The 17,774-nt window shown below is 51.0% G+C and overlaps 1 protein-coding gene across 1 annotated transcript in view; it reads right to left on the minus strand.

Annotated features, from left to right (window-relative positions):
* OLFML2A (olfactomedin-like 2A) overlaps nucleotides 1-17,774 on the minus strand; it is a 30,707-nt gene that overhangs the window by 1,952 nt on the left and 10,981 nt on the right. The window contains 4 exon segments of the mRNA XM_011931465.1: nucleotides 2,274-2,555; nucleotides 4,998-5,247; nucleotides 7,154-7,366; nucleotides 11,524-11,631. Of these exon segments, the coding sequence (XP_011786855.1) occupies nucleotides 2,274-2,555; nucleotides 4,998-5,247; nucleotides 7,154-7,366; nucleotides 11,524-11,631 (853 nt within the window).

A 17,774-nucleotide genomic window follows, 5' to 3' on the forward strand; every position in this document is an offset into this window, starting at 1 on the left:
CAGCCTGGGCGACAGAGCGAGACTCCGTCTCAAAAAATAATAATAATAATTAAAAATAAATAAATAAATAAAAATAAACATTAAAAATTTTAAAAAATAAAAAGTCAAACTCATAAAAACAGAGAGTAGAATAGTGGTTACTGGTGGATGGGGGAATTGAGGAGATGTTGCTGAAAGCACTCAAAGTTTCATTTAGACAACAGGAATAAGTTCAACATGTTGTATACTTGAATATTGCTAAGAGAGTAGATTTTAAGTGTTCTTGCCACAAAAAAAAGATAAGTAATGTGAGGTAGTATATATGCTAATTAGCTTGATTTAGCCATTTCACAGTGTGTACACGTATCAAAGCATTATGTTGTACATTATAAATACATGCATTAAAAAATTGTTCTTTCTGCAGTATGCCAAACAAATGAATACATACAATTTTTGTCAATAAAAAAATTAATTTTTTTCTTTTTTGGTTTTTCTTTTTTCTTTTACCTTTTTAAAAATAAAATTTACACTCTTATAAAACAAAAAAAACACTAAAAACTGCCATTATCCAAAGAAAATTTTTTTCCGTTCTTTTATTCTCTTTTTAAAAATTTTACTTCACAGATCACTTGAGGTCAGGAGTTCAGGACCAGCCTGGTCAATAGGGCGAAACACTGTCTCTACTAAAAATAGAAAAATTAGCCAGGCATGGTGGTGTGTGCCTGAAATTCCATCTGCTCGGGAGGCTAAGGCAGGAAAATCTCTTGAACTCAGGACGCAGAAGTTGCAGTGAGCAGAGATCACGCTACTGCACTCCAGCCTGGACAACAGAGTCAGACTCCATCTCAAAAAAACCCCAAAAAAACCAAAACAACAACAACAACAACAATAATATTTTATTTCACTAGTTTTTGGGGAACAGGTGGTTTTTGGTTACACACGAGTTCCTTAATGGTGGGTGATCTCTGAGATTTTAATGTATCCGTCACCTGAGTAGTATACACTGTAGCCAGTACGTAGTCTTTTATCCCTTACCCCCTCCCACCCTTCTCCTATGCAAAGCAAAATTTAAGCATGTGGTATTTCCTTCCTTTTCTTTTTTCTTTGCATGTACAGTCATGCAGACATACTTTAAAAAACTGAGTATACAGTTTTATGTATCCTGTTTTTAGCTTCCGTTGAACAAATTCTCTCATCTTTAAATAGCCTTTTAATGATGTGATTTCAAGGTCTGCCAGGCCGGTGGACAGCTGTGCCCGGAATTTATCTGACCAGTCCTCCCCATATCAGCCATTCGGGTTATTTCCAGTTTTCTGACATTAGAAATGATGCCATGATGCAACCACTTAAGCTACAGCTGTTGTTCCCACTGCTGGTGGATCCTTCAGGAAAAATTCCTAGAAGTGGAATGACCTTGGACCAAAGCAGGACAGGGTTTGAAGGACTGTCACCACAGAGAGCCAAGATCCCTTTGGAAGGATGGGATCAATGACTTAACGAGGAAGATTTCTACCATGAGACACAAAGCAAAACTATAAATGCTGACATCAAAACAGGGCCAACAATTGGACACAGGAAATAAAGAAATAAAAATAGTTGCTGGATTTAATGATGGCATTCTAGGTGACATTTTAAGAAGAATTTGTTGAAAATACTACCTGGGCTGGGTGTGGTGGCTCATGTCTGTATTCCCAGCACTTTGGGAGGCTGAGATGGGAGGATCACCTGATGTCAGGAGTTAGAGGCCAGTCAACATAGTGAAACCTGTCTCTACTGAAAATACAAAAATTAGCCAGGTGTAGCGGCAGGCATCTGTAATTCCAGCTACTCGGGAGGCTGAGGCAGGAGAATTGTTTGAACCCGGGGGATGGAGGTTGCAATGAGCCAAGATCTCACCGTTGCACTGCAGCCTGGGTGACAGAGTGAGAATCTGTCTCAAAAAGAAAAAAAAAAAAAGCTCTGCCTCCTGGGCTGGAGTGCAGTGACACAATTTCAGCTCACTGCAACCTCTGCCTCCTGGGTTCAAGTGAGTCTCCTGCCTCAGCCTCCCAAGTAGCTGGGATTACAGGCACCCGCCACTACACCTGGCTAATTTTTTTATTTTTAGTAGAGAGGGGTTTTTTCCATGTTGGCCATGCTGGTCTTGAACTCCTGACCTCAGGTGATTCGTCCGCCTTGGCCTCCCAAAGTGCTGGTATTATAGGAGTGAGCCACCGTGCCCAGCTGTAAAAAGCATTTCTTACCTTGAGGGCTTCACAGAAACAGGCTGTGGGCTGGATTTGGGCACAGGCTACAATGTGCTGACCCCTGTGAGGCTCACTTACCTTGGCTGGAGACTTCTGGACCTGAAGGTGGCTCGGTGGGCAGGAGACTGGTGGTGGGGGTTGGGGTGGTCGTGGCGGTGGTAGTGGTGGTGGCAGGGACTGAGGTGGGGGTGCCAGGAGCCAGGTCCACTCCCTCTGAGGACCTGGGCTCAGCCTCATCCTGCTCTGCGGAGTTGGGCTCTGCAGAGTTGGACCTGCCCTCCACCTTGGGCGGCAGTTGCTCCAGCCAGGAAGTGCCCTGGAGGGCGTTGTCTGCAGAGAGAAGACCCCATGCTCACATCCCAGCACCACCTGCTGCCATGTGGGTCTCCCTCAGGTCTGCTGGTCCCCCATCTCAGGGGCCCCAGGGAGTGGAGGGGGGGCCTCCTCAGGATCTCCCCACACCTGGAGCGGCCGAAAGGTCTCAAAGTGGGAGGCAGGGAGGACTTCACAGTCACGGCTCTAAACCCAGCAAGGTGGCCTCAGCCAAGTCCCCCTGCCTTCCTGGGCCACCTCTGTGAACCGAGAGTCATGAGCCCACCATGCTGGACTGTGGTGGTGACTACAGAAAAATGTACAGAAACATTTGCACACATTCCAGCAAATACGAGGTACCAAAAAGGAGATCCCTTTCCTTCCCACGCATCAAGCACTTTGTACCAGTTCTCTCATTTGCTAGATTCAATTCTAGAGAGAAGCTCTTGTTCCCATTTTACAGGCCTTCTCCTTTTACTCTGCTATGGAAAATGCAGCTGCTGCCAGAATCAAATGCGACGGCATGAACGAAAGTCCTTAGAGGGTTGGATCCAGTGGCTGGTGCCCGTAGTCCGAGCACTTTGGGAGGCTGAGGCAGGCAGACTGCTTGAGCCCAGGAGTTCAAGATCAGCCTGGCCAACATGGCAAAACCCTGTCTCTACTAAAAAATAGAAAAAAATTAGCCAGGTGTGGTGATGGGCGCCTGTAGTCCCAGTTATTAGAGAGGCTGAGAAGGGAAGATCACTTGAGCCCAGGAGGTCAAGGCTTTAGTGAGTCATGATCGTGCCTCTACACTCCAACCTGGGTGGCAGAGTGAGACCCTGTCTCAAAAGAAAAAAGGAAGGAAGGAAGGAAGGAAGGGAGGGAGGGAGGGAAGGAAGGGTTTAGGGAAACAGTTTTGTGACACCAGCTGGGTATGGTGGCTCGGTCCTGTAATCCCAGCACTTTGGGAGGCCGAGGCGGGCAGATCACCTTAGGCCAGGAGTTCGAGACCAGCTTCGCCAACATGACAAAACCCAGTCTCTACTAAAAATACAAAAATTAGAAGGGCATGGTGGCACATGCCTGTAATCCCAGCTACTTGGGAGGCTGAGGCAAGATAATTGCTTGAATCTGGGAGGCGGAGGGTTCAGTGAGCTGAGATTGCACCATTGCACTCCAGTCTAGGTGACAAGAGCGAAATTCTGTCTCAAAAAAAAAAAAAAAAAATTGTGACACCAGGGAGACAAAGGAATGGTGCTGTTATTACTATGATGGTCTGGTGCCCAGGGGACCACCTGGTCAGCTTGGGGAGGGGCTCAGAGACCCCTTGACTTGAGGGCAATAACCTGACTTCTTTTTTTCTCCATTTTGGGCTTCCTCTTTGCACAGGCCCTGCTGTGGACAGCCTGGGCCCTGGTGGGGATAGGGGTCATCCCCCTGGTTGAGGAGGACCACAGGGAGGCCTGGCCTCAGCAGCCTGCCAGGACAGGGTGCCTGTTCCCACAGGCCTTGCTGGCAGAGTCAGATGCCTGCAGCTGTTCTTAGGCAGTGTCCCAGCCAGGGGTCAGAGGCTCTGTGCCATGTCCAGACCAAGCTGGCAGGGCTTGGGCCAGCAGCTGGGACCAGGGGGAAGAGGCCCCTGAGTCCTGAGAGGCCAGGAAACAAGAAGGCTCTCAAAGGAGCCTGGTCCCTGACTGTTTCACCTCCGTGCACCCCTTGCACATGGGCTGGAAGGAGGGCTTTGCAGGAGGAGGTGGTCAGCAGGACCCAGGAAGGGGAGGAGCAGGTTTGGGACACCCCTCTGGGACATCAGAAGAGAGCAGCCATCTGGGGAGGGTCTTAGTGGGGGAATCAGGAACCACAACCGGTAGAGATGGATCAGAAATTTGGGGTATCTTGAAACTTGTGTCTCTTGTTTGCCAATTACTTTGTGACCTTTCTCTGTGATCCAGCAGAGAGCTGCAGGAAAAATACAAGAGGCTGTGGGCTCTTCCTTGGGAATATAAGAAGAGGGAGGAGATGGAGAGGAAATGAGAGATGCCCCCAAAGCCCTTGTCACTTCTCAGGAGCCCGGTATTCTCCTGCCCCTCACTGTGGCGGCTGCCTGGTCATAGGAATTTTTTCTCACTAGACTATGAGATCTGTGGGGACAGGGACTGTGTCTCTACCATTCCCTGTCACCTGGTCAGAGTGGACCTTCAGCACATCTTCAAATGCACAAAGAAAGTCCAGCAAAGGTGAAGACAGCTGTAAATACTGGAAAGCCACCGAGTGGCCCTGCAGGTTGGTTCTGCTATTTCATCCCAGTGACCCCCTGAGTGGGTTGTTATCCCCATATGTGGATGAGCAGAGGGCACCCAACAGGTAAATCAATGGGTGTGACTGAATCTGGGGTGGTCCGACTGTAGAGAAGATGAGGGGATTCCTAGGAGGCATCCATCCCCAACTCCCCAGGGTCCCCATTCCCCTCCTACTCACCTGCCACCGCCTCGGTCACCTCCTGCTTGCCCGCCTTGTAGTAGGTGAAGCCCCGGATCACAGCCTGCTGCTGGGCCAGGGCGCGGGGCTTGGCTGTGGGCTGGAGGAACCTGCCCTTGCTGCTCTCCTTCCTCAGCTTCTCCACCTGCAGCAGCTTCTCCTTGGGAGATTTTGGGAGGCCTCTGTCTGCAAAGCTCTTCTGCACACTGCCATACCTGCTGATGTCCTTGCCTTTTCCTCCAGCTGTGTCCTGGAAGGGAAGAGAAGTCTCAGACTTGAAGGACAGTAGAATAAATGTTATGGGGAGTCCTGGGGGCTCAGAACGTGGGGGCTGGAGGTGGCCATGTTGCCCCAGGCCCTATGTCCCAAGCGCTCATGAAGTCACAGCTTTCCTTTACCCCACCATGGTGGCTACATCCATGACTGGTTTGCCTCAGTTTCCTCACCCAGCTCTTTAGTTCCCTTGCAGGCTTGAAGTCCAACCTGATAGGTTAGATTCCTGTCCCACTTCCAACTCCTGTCCACTCCCCCTGGGGGGCAGGCCAGAAGGACCAGCTCCGCGGGAGGCACCTTCCCAGCCTTGTCTCTCTTCCTCATTGGTCTTAGTATGTGGGCAGGGGAGAGGTTCTTAGGCACCTAGGCAAGGTGACCAACTCATCCCAGAGTGCCTGGAACATTTCTAGTTTTAGCACTAAAAGTGCTGCATCCTGGAAAAACCCTCAGTCCCAGGCAAACTGGGACAGGGTTGGTCACCCAACCTCTAGGATATGCCATTTCTAACGTTTTGTGTTTTGTTATTTTCACTTCCTATTTAAATGCCTCTGACGCTGGCTTGGCACAAGAACACAGGGCCTGTGACATCATTCCTTGTTAGGCAGAAACTCCAGCAGATACAGCAAGTACAGTAGCCGGGTGCCTTCTGCACCATTGCCAAAACACGCTTCATTCTCGCCTGCGGAATTGGCACGGGAATGAGCAGGAAGCCAGCTGGGGGCCAAGGCACAGGCTTCCTAGCCGGTTTATCGGCATCTAGGCAGTCCCAGTTGCAGACACAAATGGCCCCATTATCACAGTGTCAGCAAAGGAGACCGAGATGTGGAGAGGAAGAGAGGAAGAGGGTGGGCTTGGCAGTCACGCAGACCTAGCTGCCAGTCCCAGCTCCACCACCGCCTCTCCATGGGACCTCTCTCCGTGCCTCATCTGCCAAATGGGCAGTGTCACCCCTCCTCCCAGGTGACTAGGGGATCCACTGACAATGTCTGTGAGAAAGTCAAGTTTTAAAGTAGGAATTTCACAAATGTCAGCTCCCTTCTTCAGTCACTAACCGAAACACAAGGCCAGTGTGAACAATGGTGTGGCTTGTGTCTTGCCCGAGGGTGACTGGCCAGAGGAGCCCGAAAGGGGTTGAATCCAGTTTGCACTCCATTCGCCAAGCCACATACCCAGCAAAGGCTGGAGCCTCTGTGCAACTGGCTCACCCAAAAGTGGTTGTTCTTTCTAATTGATCTGCTCAGAGGGAGAACCAGCTTCGCAGTTCATCTGCCTACAGAGAGGATGTTTATCACATTTGCACGCAGGTTATCTGTCACGGGTGACTCTGCCTAGTGACAGAACCAGTGCCTCTGCTCACTCTGTGCTCTGAGCTTAGAGGTGGAGTGCCTGGGTGCACTGGAGTTCTCTACCCCAGGGTGGGTTGGATGAATGGGTATCAGTCTGCAGGGGTCCCTGAGGCTTTGCCCACCTCCCTCTGAGCAGGCTCAACCCAGCCAAGGGCCCAGCCACAGCAGGGGAGGCTAGAAGCGGTTTTGCTGCAGCCAACATGGTCTCTGAGGGCTAGGCAGGGGGCACCGCCTCCACAAGCTTGTCCCCACTAGCTTCAAACTTGGGAATGAGAAGGTTGCCAAACACCTGGCTTAGGGACCAGCCCCCTTGGCAGGATCCCCAGGCCTATCCCCATTCCCTGTGCTGACTGTGTTTGCTCTACAGCAGGTACCCCCTGCACCTCACCCTGCCAGGGACTCTCTAGCTCTGCCAGCCCTCAACCCCATCTTACAGCCCCAAACCCCCACCAAGCTGGCCCTCAGGGCCAACGTCCTGGCACACTGAGCTCCCAAGCTCAGCCAGCTCCCGCCCTGTGATCAGAGCTGGGGCCTCACCTGGGCCTTGCTACCAGTGCCCGTGGCAGGGGTGGTGGGGGTAGCGGCGGCGGCAGCATCCTTCTGCAGCAGCTGGAGGCCCAGGCGGGACAGCTCCTTCTTGATGCCCAGCATGATGGCGGAGTGATTCTCATAGTGCCTCAACTGCTCGCTGAGGTGGCGCATGCTCTCCTTCACCACCTCGTTCTCCCGGCTCAGGTTGGCCTTGATGCTCTGTGGAGGGGGCAGGATTGGAGGTCTTTCCTGGGCCAGCTTCCTCTGAACCCCCAGCCTGGAGGGACACCCCAGCTTCGGTCATTAGGCTTTGCTGTCCAGTCCCCTGAACAGGCTGGGGGCGGTCCCAGCAAGCATGGGCAGGAAAAATAGGCCCCAAGAGACCCTGTATTTATGAACTTTTTGAATTTAAAAAGTGAAGGAATAAAAAAAATGTGTGCGTGGTACTAAATTTACTAGATATAAATGGCTATAAAAATGTCACCCTCCCACCTTTATTTCTCAGTGCCAACAGTTATTATAGGTTCCTTGTGTATCCTTCTAAAGAGAGTGTGTATATTCAGAGGAACACATGTATACATACACACATATTTTTACCACTTTGCTTTTTTACTGAACAGCCTATTTTTGGAACTGATGCATATCTGCATATATTGTGCTCTGTTCCTTCTCACGGCCACACAGTATGCCATTGCTTGAGAGGCTACAATTTATTTACCCAGTCCCTTATTTTTTCTTTTTCTTTTTCTTTTCTTTCTTTCTTTCTTTCTTTCTTTCTTTCTTTTTGAGTAGCTGGGACTACAGGTACCCACCACATGGCCAGCTATTTTTTTTTTATTTTTAATAGAGACAGGATTTCATCATGTTGGCCAGGCTGGTCTTGAACTCCTGGCCTGAAGTGATCTGCCTGTCTTGGCCTCCTAAAGCGCTGGGATTACAGGTGTGAGCCACTGCACCTGGCCACCCAGTCCCTTATTGATGGTTCCTTTTTTTTTTTTTTTTGAGACGGAGTCTCACTCTGTTGCCTAGGCTGGAGGGCAGCGGTGCCATCTCGGCTCACTGCAACAACCTCTTACTCCTGGGCTCAAGTGATTCTCCTGCCTCAGCCTCCTAGGTAGCTGGGACTACAGGCGTGTGCCTCCACACCTGGCTAATTTTTGTATTTTTAGTAGAGACGGGGTTTTGCCATGTTGGGCAGGCTGGTCTTGAACTGCTGACCTCAAGTGATCCACTCACCACAGCCTTGCAAAGTGCTGGGATTACAGGCGTGAGCCACCACCCCTGATCATTATGGATGGTTACTCAAGTTGCTTCCAATCTTTTGCTACTTTCAATTTACTTTAAAATTGTATACATAATACATAAATACCCTCTGCTTATAAAATCTTCAAACAATGTAGATGGAGTGAAACCCTTTGGGGTTTTGCTGAGGGTGAATCTCTGCCCCCTCCAAGTCTCCAACTTCTCTCCTGGGCTGTACCGGCTCCTCACCCTGCACTGAGCCCTGTCTTTACTCCCAGACCTGTTCTCCTTCCCTGCCTCATCTCCCCTTGCTGGGACTCTGGCTCCCTGCCCACTTTTAGCAGCTCCCACACCAGCTCCTGGATCTACTCCTGGTTCTGAATCCTGCCAGGAGCAGACAGACTGCTTAGAACCGCAATGCTCCTCGCTCTGTAAACCTCCCGCTATCTAGGGATCTCCTTTGCTGGGCTGTCGCCCAAGCTGGCCTTGTTGACTGGAGAGGACTTGGAAACCTGGGGGGCCTGGCAGGTATCAGTCCCAGTTCCCCAAAGCTCTAGTAGACCTGGGATTCTTTCGTCTGAGTCTACTTTTCAGCTAAAGCAGGAGAGACAGAAGTCAGAGGCAGAAAACACCAGTTTGCCGAGAAACCGCGGAGCAACAGAATTATGGGTCCACAATTTCATTTGTAGAAATTGTTACAGAGGAAAAGATAACCTAAAAGTGACTGATGTCCAGTCAGCCCTGGGTGACTCAGGTTCAGGGACCAAGAGGCAGCAGGCAGGAGTCGGATACCCTTGGGTTAAAATCTTTGCTTTTTACCTCCTGGCTGGGTAACTTTGGGCTAAAAACTACTTCTCTGAGCCTTAGTTTCCCTGCCTGTAAAATGGGCTATTATGTCATCATAATAACAACTAAATGGCAGGGTCACTGTGAGGACCAGAAAGGCTATGGACTATGAAAGTGCATTTTAAACTAGATTCCAGGGGCCAGGTGCAGTGACTCATGCTTGTAATCGCAGCACCTTGGAAGGCCAAGGCAGGAGGAAGGCTTGAGCCCAGGAATTTAAGACCAGCATGAGCAACATGGTAAAACCCCATCTCTACAAAAAACACAAAAAATGAGCTGGGTGTGGTGGTGTGTACCTACAGTCCCAGCTACCTGGGAGGCTGTGGTGGGAGGATCAGTTGATCCTGGGCGTTGAGGCTGCACTCTACCCTGGCCTACAAAGCGAGACCCTGTCTCAAAAACAAAAACAACAACAACAAAAAAAACTGGATCCCAGGGATGATAGAAGTCAAAGCGTATGACAGATTTTCTCAACCTCATCACTACTGACATTTGCCAGATAGCTGTTTGCTTTTGGGGACTATCCTGTGTATTGCAGGGTATTTAGCCGAATCTCTGGCCTCTAACCAGTAGAAGCCCAGTAGCACTCATCCTGTCCCCCACTTAAGTTGTAACAAACAAAAATGTCTCCAGCTATTGCCAGTTTTCCCCTGGGGGCAAAATCACCCCTGGTTGAGAACTATTGGTGTCAGGGAAGAGAGCAGAGGGAAGCTGAGACCCCAAGTTGCTGATGACCCCCTAGGAGGTTCTTCCCTTTGGCAGAGGGAGCCAGCCTCTCCCGAGTGAGGCTGTTCTCTCCCCACCTCCTCCCAGGGTGAACAAAAGCTTTTTGCTTTTAATTTTTCCATAAGGTTATCACTTAGTAAACCATGGTTAACAGAAGCAAAGCACAGATAATGCAAAACAGAAGATAATTAAAAAGTCATTTTTCTGTGGCTGTGGGAACCATCTCTGGTTTGTTCCAGGCCTAGCAGATATACCCTCCTGATCGTCTGGCTCAGAGTTACATGAAGTGGGTTAACATTTCCTGAGGTTACAAGAGGAAAGATCAAAGGAGAATAACTTCAGAGCCAGCAACGGGAGGGCCTGGAATGTACTAGCTGCACAGGAAATACTGGGACACAGAAGAAATTCACCAAGTGTCAGCTTTCTCCCCTGCTGCCAGGGGCTTGGCCAACAGTAGGTACATACCAAACACTTTTTGAATACTTAAAGCCACTGTGATCCCAACTTTGGGGTGAGGAAGGGGTTAATCTCCCACCCTGGGGCACAGGATGCCCAGGTGCCCCCTCCCTCTGTAAAGGAAGCTGGGAAAGGAAGCCCCCACACCCGCTCCTGGCAGCTGTATGTCCCCAGACTCCCAGTGGCCCAGCAGAGGCCGGATGCAGGAAACAGGCGGAGGTGAGGCTGTGCCAGCAGAGATACAAACCTCGAACCTGTAGCTCGGACCCCCATGCTCGCCCAACTCTGTCCTTGTCCCCAGGGGCAGTTCTGGTCCCCTGCCCAGTCCTATAGCACTTTCACCCTGACCAGGACAGGACACGTAGCACCTCTGTCTCCACAGCAGCTGGGCACTAGCCCAGTGGGCTCGGTCAGTCCTGCCATGTTTTACCAACCCGGGGGGCACTCCGACAAGGTATCTTATTTTTTATTTTGAGACTGTCTTGCTCTGTCGTCCAGGCTGTGGCACGATCTCGGTTCACTGCAACCTCCGCCTCCCAGGTTTGAGCAATTCTCCTGCCTCAGCCTACTGAGTAGCTGGGATTACAGGCACGCATCACCATGCCTAATTTTTGTATTTTTAGTAGAGATGGGGTTTCATCATATTGGCCAAGCTGGTCTCAAACTTCTGGCCTCAAGTGATCCGCCTGCCTCGGCCTCCCAAAGTGCTGGGATCACAGGTGTGAGGCACTGCGCCAGGCCACTGAGCCACCATGCCCAGCCACCAAGGAATCTCGAGTGAATGGTATACCCAGAGTTGTGGGTCCTGATCTTGGTACACTGGGGGCAACTGCAAGTTCCAGCTCCCTCTGAACCCCTTTGATACAACCAGCAGGTGCCTCGGTTTCTCCACTCAGAATTCAGCTTCCCGCAGGCCCTTGAGCCAGTTAGACCTCTTCCCCAGAGGCTGGACCCTGTGGCCAGCATTTCCCTCCCTCAACTCCTGGCTGGAGTGTGGCTTCCCATGGTCACCAGGGTGAAGCCTGGATTGCCCAAGCCCCTTCGGACAGTGCTCTCGGCCCCCAGCATCACACCAGCCTGGCCTCTGGCAGCAGCCCTGCCCTTACCTCTTCCAGTGTGTTCATCTGGGAGGCCACCTTGTGGACGTAGGCGTGCACCTTCATCAGGTCCATGCTGTACAGCGTGCCCTCCAGGAGATCCACCATGGACTGCAGCTGCCCGGGGAAGGGGGATGGTTAGGCAAAGAGTGCAGCACGTGGCCAGCCAGGTGCAGAGGGTAAAAGGAGCCCTGCTGCAATTAAGAACTCCAGAACCTGGGCCAGGCGCTGTGGCTCACGCCTGTAATTCAAGCACTTTGGGAGGCCAAGGCAGGTGGATCATCTGAGGTCAGAAGTTCAAGACCAGTCTGGCCAACATGGTGAAACACCATCTCTACTAAAAACACAAAAATTAGCCAGGCATGGTGGTGTGCACCTGTAGTCCCAGCTACTTGGGAGGCTGAGGCAGGAGAATCGCTTGAATCCGGGAGATAGGGGTTGCAGTGAGCTGAGATCACGCCACTGCACTCCAGCCTGGGTGACAGAGTGAGGCTGTCTTCCAAAATAATAATAATAATAATAATAATAATGATTAAAATAAAAAAGAACTCCAAAACGCCATAGCCTCAGAGTGACTGGCATGGGCCCTGGGCACTCACCAGCCCCAGCCTGCTAATAATCACAAGAAAAGCCGCAGGTTCCATCTTCTGAGCCCTTACCACGTGCCAGGTGCTGTGCTAGGGGCTTTAAGGAGTTATACCAATTAATCATTGTAACGACCTCATGAGGTGTATAGTGGGCACTGGAGGAGTTTGTCTGGATCTTCTGAGATCCCTCTTACAAGTTTTTGTGCCCGTCCCTGGCTTCCATGTGCCTGCATCTGTGACTCTCTTTAGAGCTCCTTTGCCCCCAAAGTGCCAGAGAGTATACGTCCTCTTGCAGCTGCCTTGAGGCAATGACCTACTGACATGGACATCTATAATCCCAACTCACTAGCCCCAGTGGGGACGAACTGAGCGGCTGTACCCACTGCAGAGTTCCTCTGGGGATGTGACTGAGGCTGGCACTTTTCCCAAGACCACACCCTCACTTGGATACCCTCCTCTCCTCACCTTGCTTCTCCCACTTCATTTCCAGTTTCTCTGGGGAGTATTTTCTTTTTTTGTTTATTTGTTCTTCAGAGACTCTGTCACCCAGGAAAGAGTGCAGTGGCATGATCATAGCTCACTGCAGCCTCGAACTGCTGAGCTCAAGCAATCCTCCCACCTCAGCCTCTGGAGTAGCTAGGAGTACAGGTGTGCACCATCCTGCCTAGCTAAGTTTTTTATGTTTTGTAGAGATGGGATCTTACTATGTTATTCCAGCTGGTCTCGAACAATGATCTTCCCACCTTGGCCTCAAGTGATCCTCCTGCCTCAGCCTCCCAAAGCACTGGGATTATAGGGATGAGCCATCGCGTCCAGCCCAGGAGCATTTTCAAAATAAATCACTTGCACATGAATCTCTGGCTTCAGAGCCTGCCTCTGGTGGCCCGAACTAACACCAGGTATGGACAACTTTCACCCTCATTTTACAGATGGAGAAGCTGCAGTTTAGAGGGGGGAAGTGACTTGCCCAAGGCCACCCAGCTGTTCAAAGGTGGAATCAGGAGCAGAACCCAAATTCATATAAATCCACGTCTCTTTCCCAACATTTGGCTGGGGAGATATCATTAATCACCGTCTCTTTCCTATCATGTTTTATGGCTCCTGTCTCATGGTCAGACAGGGAAATGGCAGCCGAGAGAGAGAGGGCCTTGCACAACAGGTCAGCAGCAGGACCTGGAGCAGCCGCTGGGTATCTGTTGCCTAGCCCAGGGCTCTGCCCTACAGCTGCCCCTCCCCCTCTCCTCTCTGTCACGCCTCATCAGGATATAACACTCCCTCCAGATGGCCAAAATGCCAGAGTGTCAGGGAGACGTTGGCACAAGGGGCTGGTTGGGAAACCAGCCTTCCCTGGCTTCTTGGGAAGGGCAGTTCCTCGGGCCCACCCTCACGCGCGGCCCCACCCTGAGCCCTCCGGCATTTCCCAGGGCCTGCACAGGCCAGTGCTCCAGTTTTGGTCCTGGCTGGCTGTTTCCAAAACAGTTTTACTCCCACCTTCCCAGGGGGTACGCAAACTGTTTTAAGCCAGGGAGCTTTTCTTTGAGCAGAAGCTGATCTCTAAAACAGAGACGGGGGTGGGAGTCTCTGCTGGAAGCAAAGATAGGCTCAGTGGCTTCTCTGCTCTCCCACAACCTGGCTTTGGCCCCGAGGGTCTGCATGGGACCCCTGGGGCTCTATGGAACACACTTTGAGAACCATGCCCACAGACACTTCTGTGTCTCAGTTTTCTGTGTTAAGAAATGGGGCAATAGGGCCGTCGTAAGGAGCAGTTGTGTCTGGACAGAGCTCAGCATTGCGTGGACACAGAGAGGCCTTCATGAAGCCCAGCAGCGCTGATTGCTCCTCCCAGGGGCTACATGGGAAGCTCCCAGCTTCACTCTGCTGCCTTCGTGGCCACCAACACTGGCTTTGGCGAGGGTCCCTCCCTTGCAAGATGACTCTCTGTGGCTCCCCACTGCCCACATGTGGCTTCTCATCTCCTGAGTCTGGCATCTGACCCCTCCATGATCTGCCCCTGCCACCCTCCTCCAGGCCAGCACATGCTTACTCAGCCAGGCACTGAGGACAGTGATAAGCAAGACCAACGTGGGGCACCCTGGTCCCTCACAGGCTGCCAAGGACACAGTGACACACAGATGCCAGACCAGGGGACACAGGCATCCAGATCAGGGGACACAGGCAGTGACACACATGTGCCTAGATCAGGGGACAGAGGCAGTGACACACAGGTGCCAGAATCAGGGGCACAGGTAGTGACACACAGGTGACCAGATCATTAATGATGGGTGCTGATCTTTTCTGGACTCAGGTGTGGATCAGAAAAGGCTGCCAGGAGGAAGTTTTGTTTGGGCCAAGCTCTGCAGGAGGAGCACTAATTAGGCAAAGTTGCCCAGGAAAGGACATGCCAAGTAAAGGGAGCAGCCTGTGCTATGAACTGGAGGAGAGGAGAAAGATGGTGCTTCCGGCCATGCCACTCAATGTGCGATCTGCTGAGTAGCACAGGTTCAAACTGCTTAATACCAGCCTGTGATATAATCATTATAGAAAATGGGAGTAGGTTTTCAGGAACTTTTGTAGCACTTGACAGAGCAATTTTATATCTCTTGACTCTTACACTAAAACACTAGATTTATCCTGTGTATGTCTGCCTTTGTTTCATTTCATTTTTCTTTCTTTTTTTTTCTTTTCTTTTTTTTGAGACGGAGTCTCGCTCTGTCGCCCAGGCTGGAGTGCAATGGCGCGATCTCCATTCACTGCAACCTCTGCCTCCCAGGTTCAAGCAATTCTCCTGCCTCAGCCTCCAAAGTAGCTGGGATTACAGGTGCCCGCCACCACACCTGGCTAATTTTTTGTATTCTTAGTAGAGACAGGGTTTCGCCATGTTGGCCAGGCTGGTCTCGAACTCCTGACCTCAGGTGATCCACTCGCCTCAGCCTCCCAAAGTGCTGGGATTACAAGCATGATGCACTGCGCCTGGTCTGCCTGCCTCATTTCGTTTTTCTAATAATTCATTTGTATAGCATTTTACGAAACTATTGGCTCTTGAGAGAACTTTAATCTTTAAGAAACTGGCCCTTCACCACAGATAGCTTGAGAAGCGCTGTGCTAGAGGAAGTCACAGGTGCTGGTGTGGCCAGAGAAGAGAGAAGGCCGGTGCCACACCCACCCCATTTGTCATTACCCAGAAATGCCCACCTTTCCTCTCTGCTTCAGGGACTCCTACACATCCTTCAAGGCCCAGCTCTATCCTTCTATCCCCTCCTTAGGGCTCCCACAGTTCCTGGGATGTCCCTTGGCCCAGCACTGATCACCCTGCCATTACTGGGGTCAGCAGCTGTGTCCTCACAAGAAGGGGACTCTTCAAGGCAGGATCCATGTCTGGTCCCATCAGGAAGAAAAAGGAGTGGGGAGGTGACAGGCACCCTCCAACCCCCAGACAAGATGGGGACAGTAGTCATGCTACTCAAAGTGTCTCTCCTACCATAGCCGTGCTGCTGAAGACAAACCACAGCTGGAGTTATTAGCTTGAGGGGAAGGGCTGGGGTAGAGATAGGGTGGGACATAGGGTAGGTGCCCCAGCCCCATCCCGTGGGTTCCCCTTAGCCTCCTCCCTTGGGGGATGCTTAGAGAGAATGTCCTGCTGAGGGAGGGGGAGCCAAACTGAACAAGAGGAAGCCCCAGCCCTGTCTCCTACTGCCTCTGCCGCCTTCTCCTCTTGGGGGGGTCTCTGAAAGTGTACCCACTCCCACCCTTGGGGTACCAGTGAGGCAGCGCATCCTCTCCTCCTCCTCCAGCCCCACCTGCTGGGTCAATCCCCCATTACCCTAAGCCAGTTCTGCTGACCCAGAGCCCTGTGGCAGCTGTGCACTGAGAAGGTCTAAGGGATTGTGGGCTCCTGGCTGAGAAGGAGGTCTCATGACCCTTGAATGGGCAGGGGACAAAGTAGAGAATTCCTGGGTTCAAATCTTTTTTTTTTTTTTTTTTTTTTTGAGACGGAGTCTCGCTCTGTCGCCAGGGCTGGAGTGCAGTGGCCAGTTCTCAGCTCACTGCAAGCTCCGCCTCCCAGGTTTACGCCATTCTCCTGCCTCAGCCTCCCGAGTAGCCGGGACTACAGGCGCACGCCACCTCGCCCGGCTAGTTTTTGTATTTTTTAGTAGAGACGGGGTTTCACCGTGTTAGCCAGGATGGTCTCGATCTCCTGATCTCGTGATCCGCCCGTCTCGGCCTCCCAAAGTGCTGGGATTACAGGCTTGAGCCACCGCGCCTGGCCTCAAATCTTAATACTTGGCTCACGCCTGTAGTCCCAGCACACTGGGAGGCCGAGGGAGGTGGATCACTTGAGTTCAGGAGTTTGAAACCAGCCTGGTCAACATGGCAAAACCCCATCTCTACTAAAAATACAAAAAAAAATGAGCTGGGCATGGTGGCGCACGCCTGTAATCCCAGCCACTCAGGAGGCTGAGATAAGAATTACTTGAAAGGGGGAGCAGGGTGGAGGTTGCAGTGAGCTGAGTTTGTGCCACTGCATTCCAGCCTGGGCGATAAAGTGAGACTCTGTCTCAAAAAAAAAAAAAAAATCTTAGTACTGCCACACTTTCTTGCAGGCCACAGCCCCTCTTTGGGCCTCAGATTCTCCCACTAGTAAAGCTGGTACCATAAGTCCCCTCTCCAAAGGGCTGTAGCAAGGATTAAATTAGCCAAGAATTAAATGAGCCAGCGTTTATGAAAGGGCTTTGTGTCCTCATGTCAAACGTGTGCAATTCAGTTATCGAGAAGTTGACTTGAGCAGAAATTGGGTTTGTTCCTATAACTGAAGACTGGCCTATGGCCTGCATGCCTTGAGTCTGCAGGGTCCTAAGTGAGACCCATGGAGACAGTGTGATCCAGGGACTGCCAAGCTGTCAAGATGCCACTTTGCTTAAAATTCATTCCCCCTGACTCCCCACCCAATTTTGAGAGCTTGGCATTCATTCAGGCATTACAAAAACAAAACTAAAGTTGAATTTAAAGAAAACATTTTTAGCCACACGTTGGGAGACAGTTCTTCACGGATCTCTTGCTTTTCTGAGTGACTTACGTGCAGAGGCACTGACTGTCTCTGTGCTGAGCCATCTAGCTGTATAGTGAACAGCTCTGGAAGACAGACACTGTTTCTTTCCAGAGGAAAGGGCAGGCATCCTTGGTGCCCATTACAAAAGACTCAGATTCTCTAAGTTCAGGGCTCCTCTCTGTAACACACATTATTATACATGCAGGTGTTATCTGACTCCCACTGCATTAGCCCATGGCAATCGGAGCCAGGGAAACCTGGCAATTGCTGTAATAAAGTCCTTTGTCTTTGAACCAGGAGGCTGCGTCTTCTGCCAGCTTCCATGAAACTGGCAGGCTAACTTGTTAGCTTACAAGTAGGGTAACATCTCAGACCTTTCACAGATTCTGACACCAAACAGGCAAAACAGATGTAGTTTGGGAGAAGTTATAAAAGAAAAACATACTTTCAAAAGGCACCAAACTGGAAAGGCACAGTGACCCACGCCTGTAACTCCAGCATTTTGGGAGGCTGAGGTGGGAGGATTGCCTGAGCCCAGGAATTTGAGAACAGCCTGAGCAACACAGCAAGACTCCATCTCTGCAAACATTTTTTTTTTTTTTTGAGATGGAGTCTCGCTCTGTCAC

This window comes from Colobus angolensis, unplaced genomic scaffold (assembly GCF_000951035.1).
Source record: "Colobus angolensis palliatus isolate OR3802 unplaced genomic scaffold, Cang.pa_1.0 Scaffold9, whole genome shotgun sequence".
Lineage (NCBI taxonomy): Eukaryota > Metazoa > Chordata > Mammalia > Primates > Cercopithecidae > Colobus > Colobus angolensis.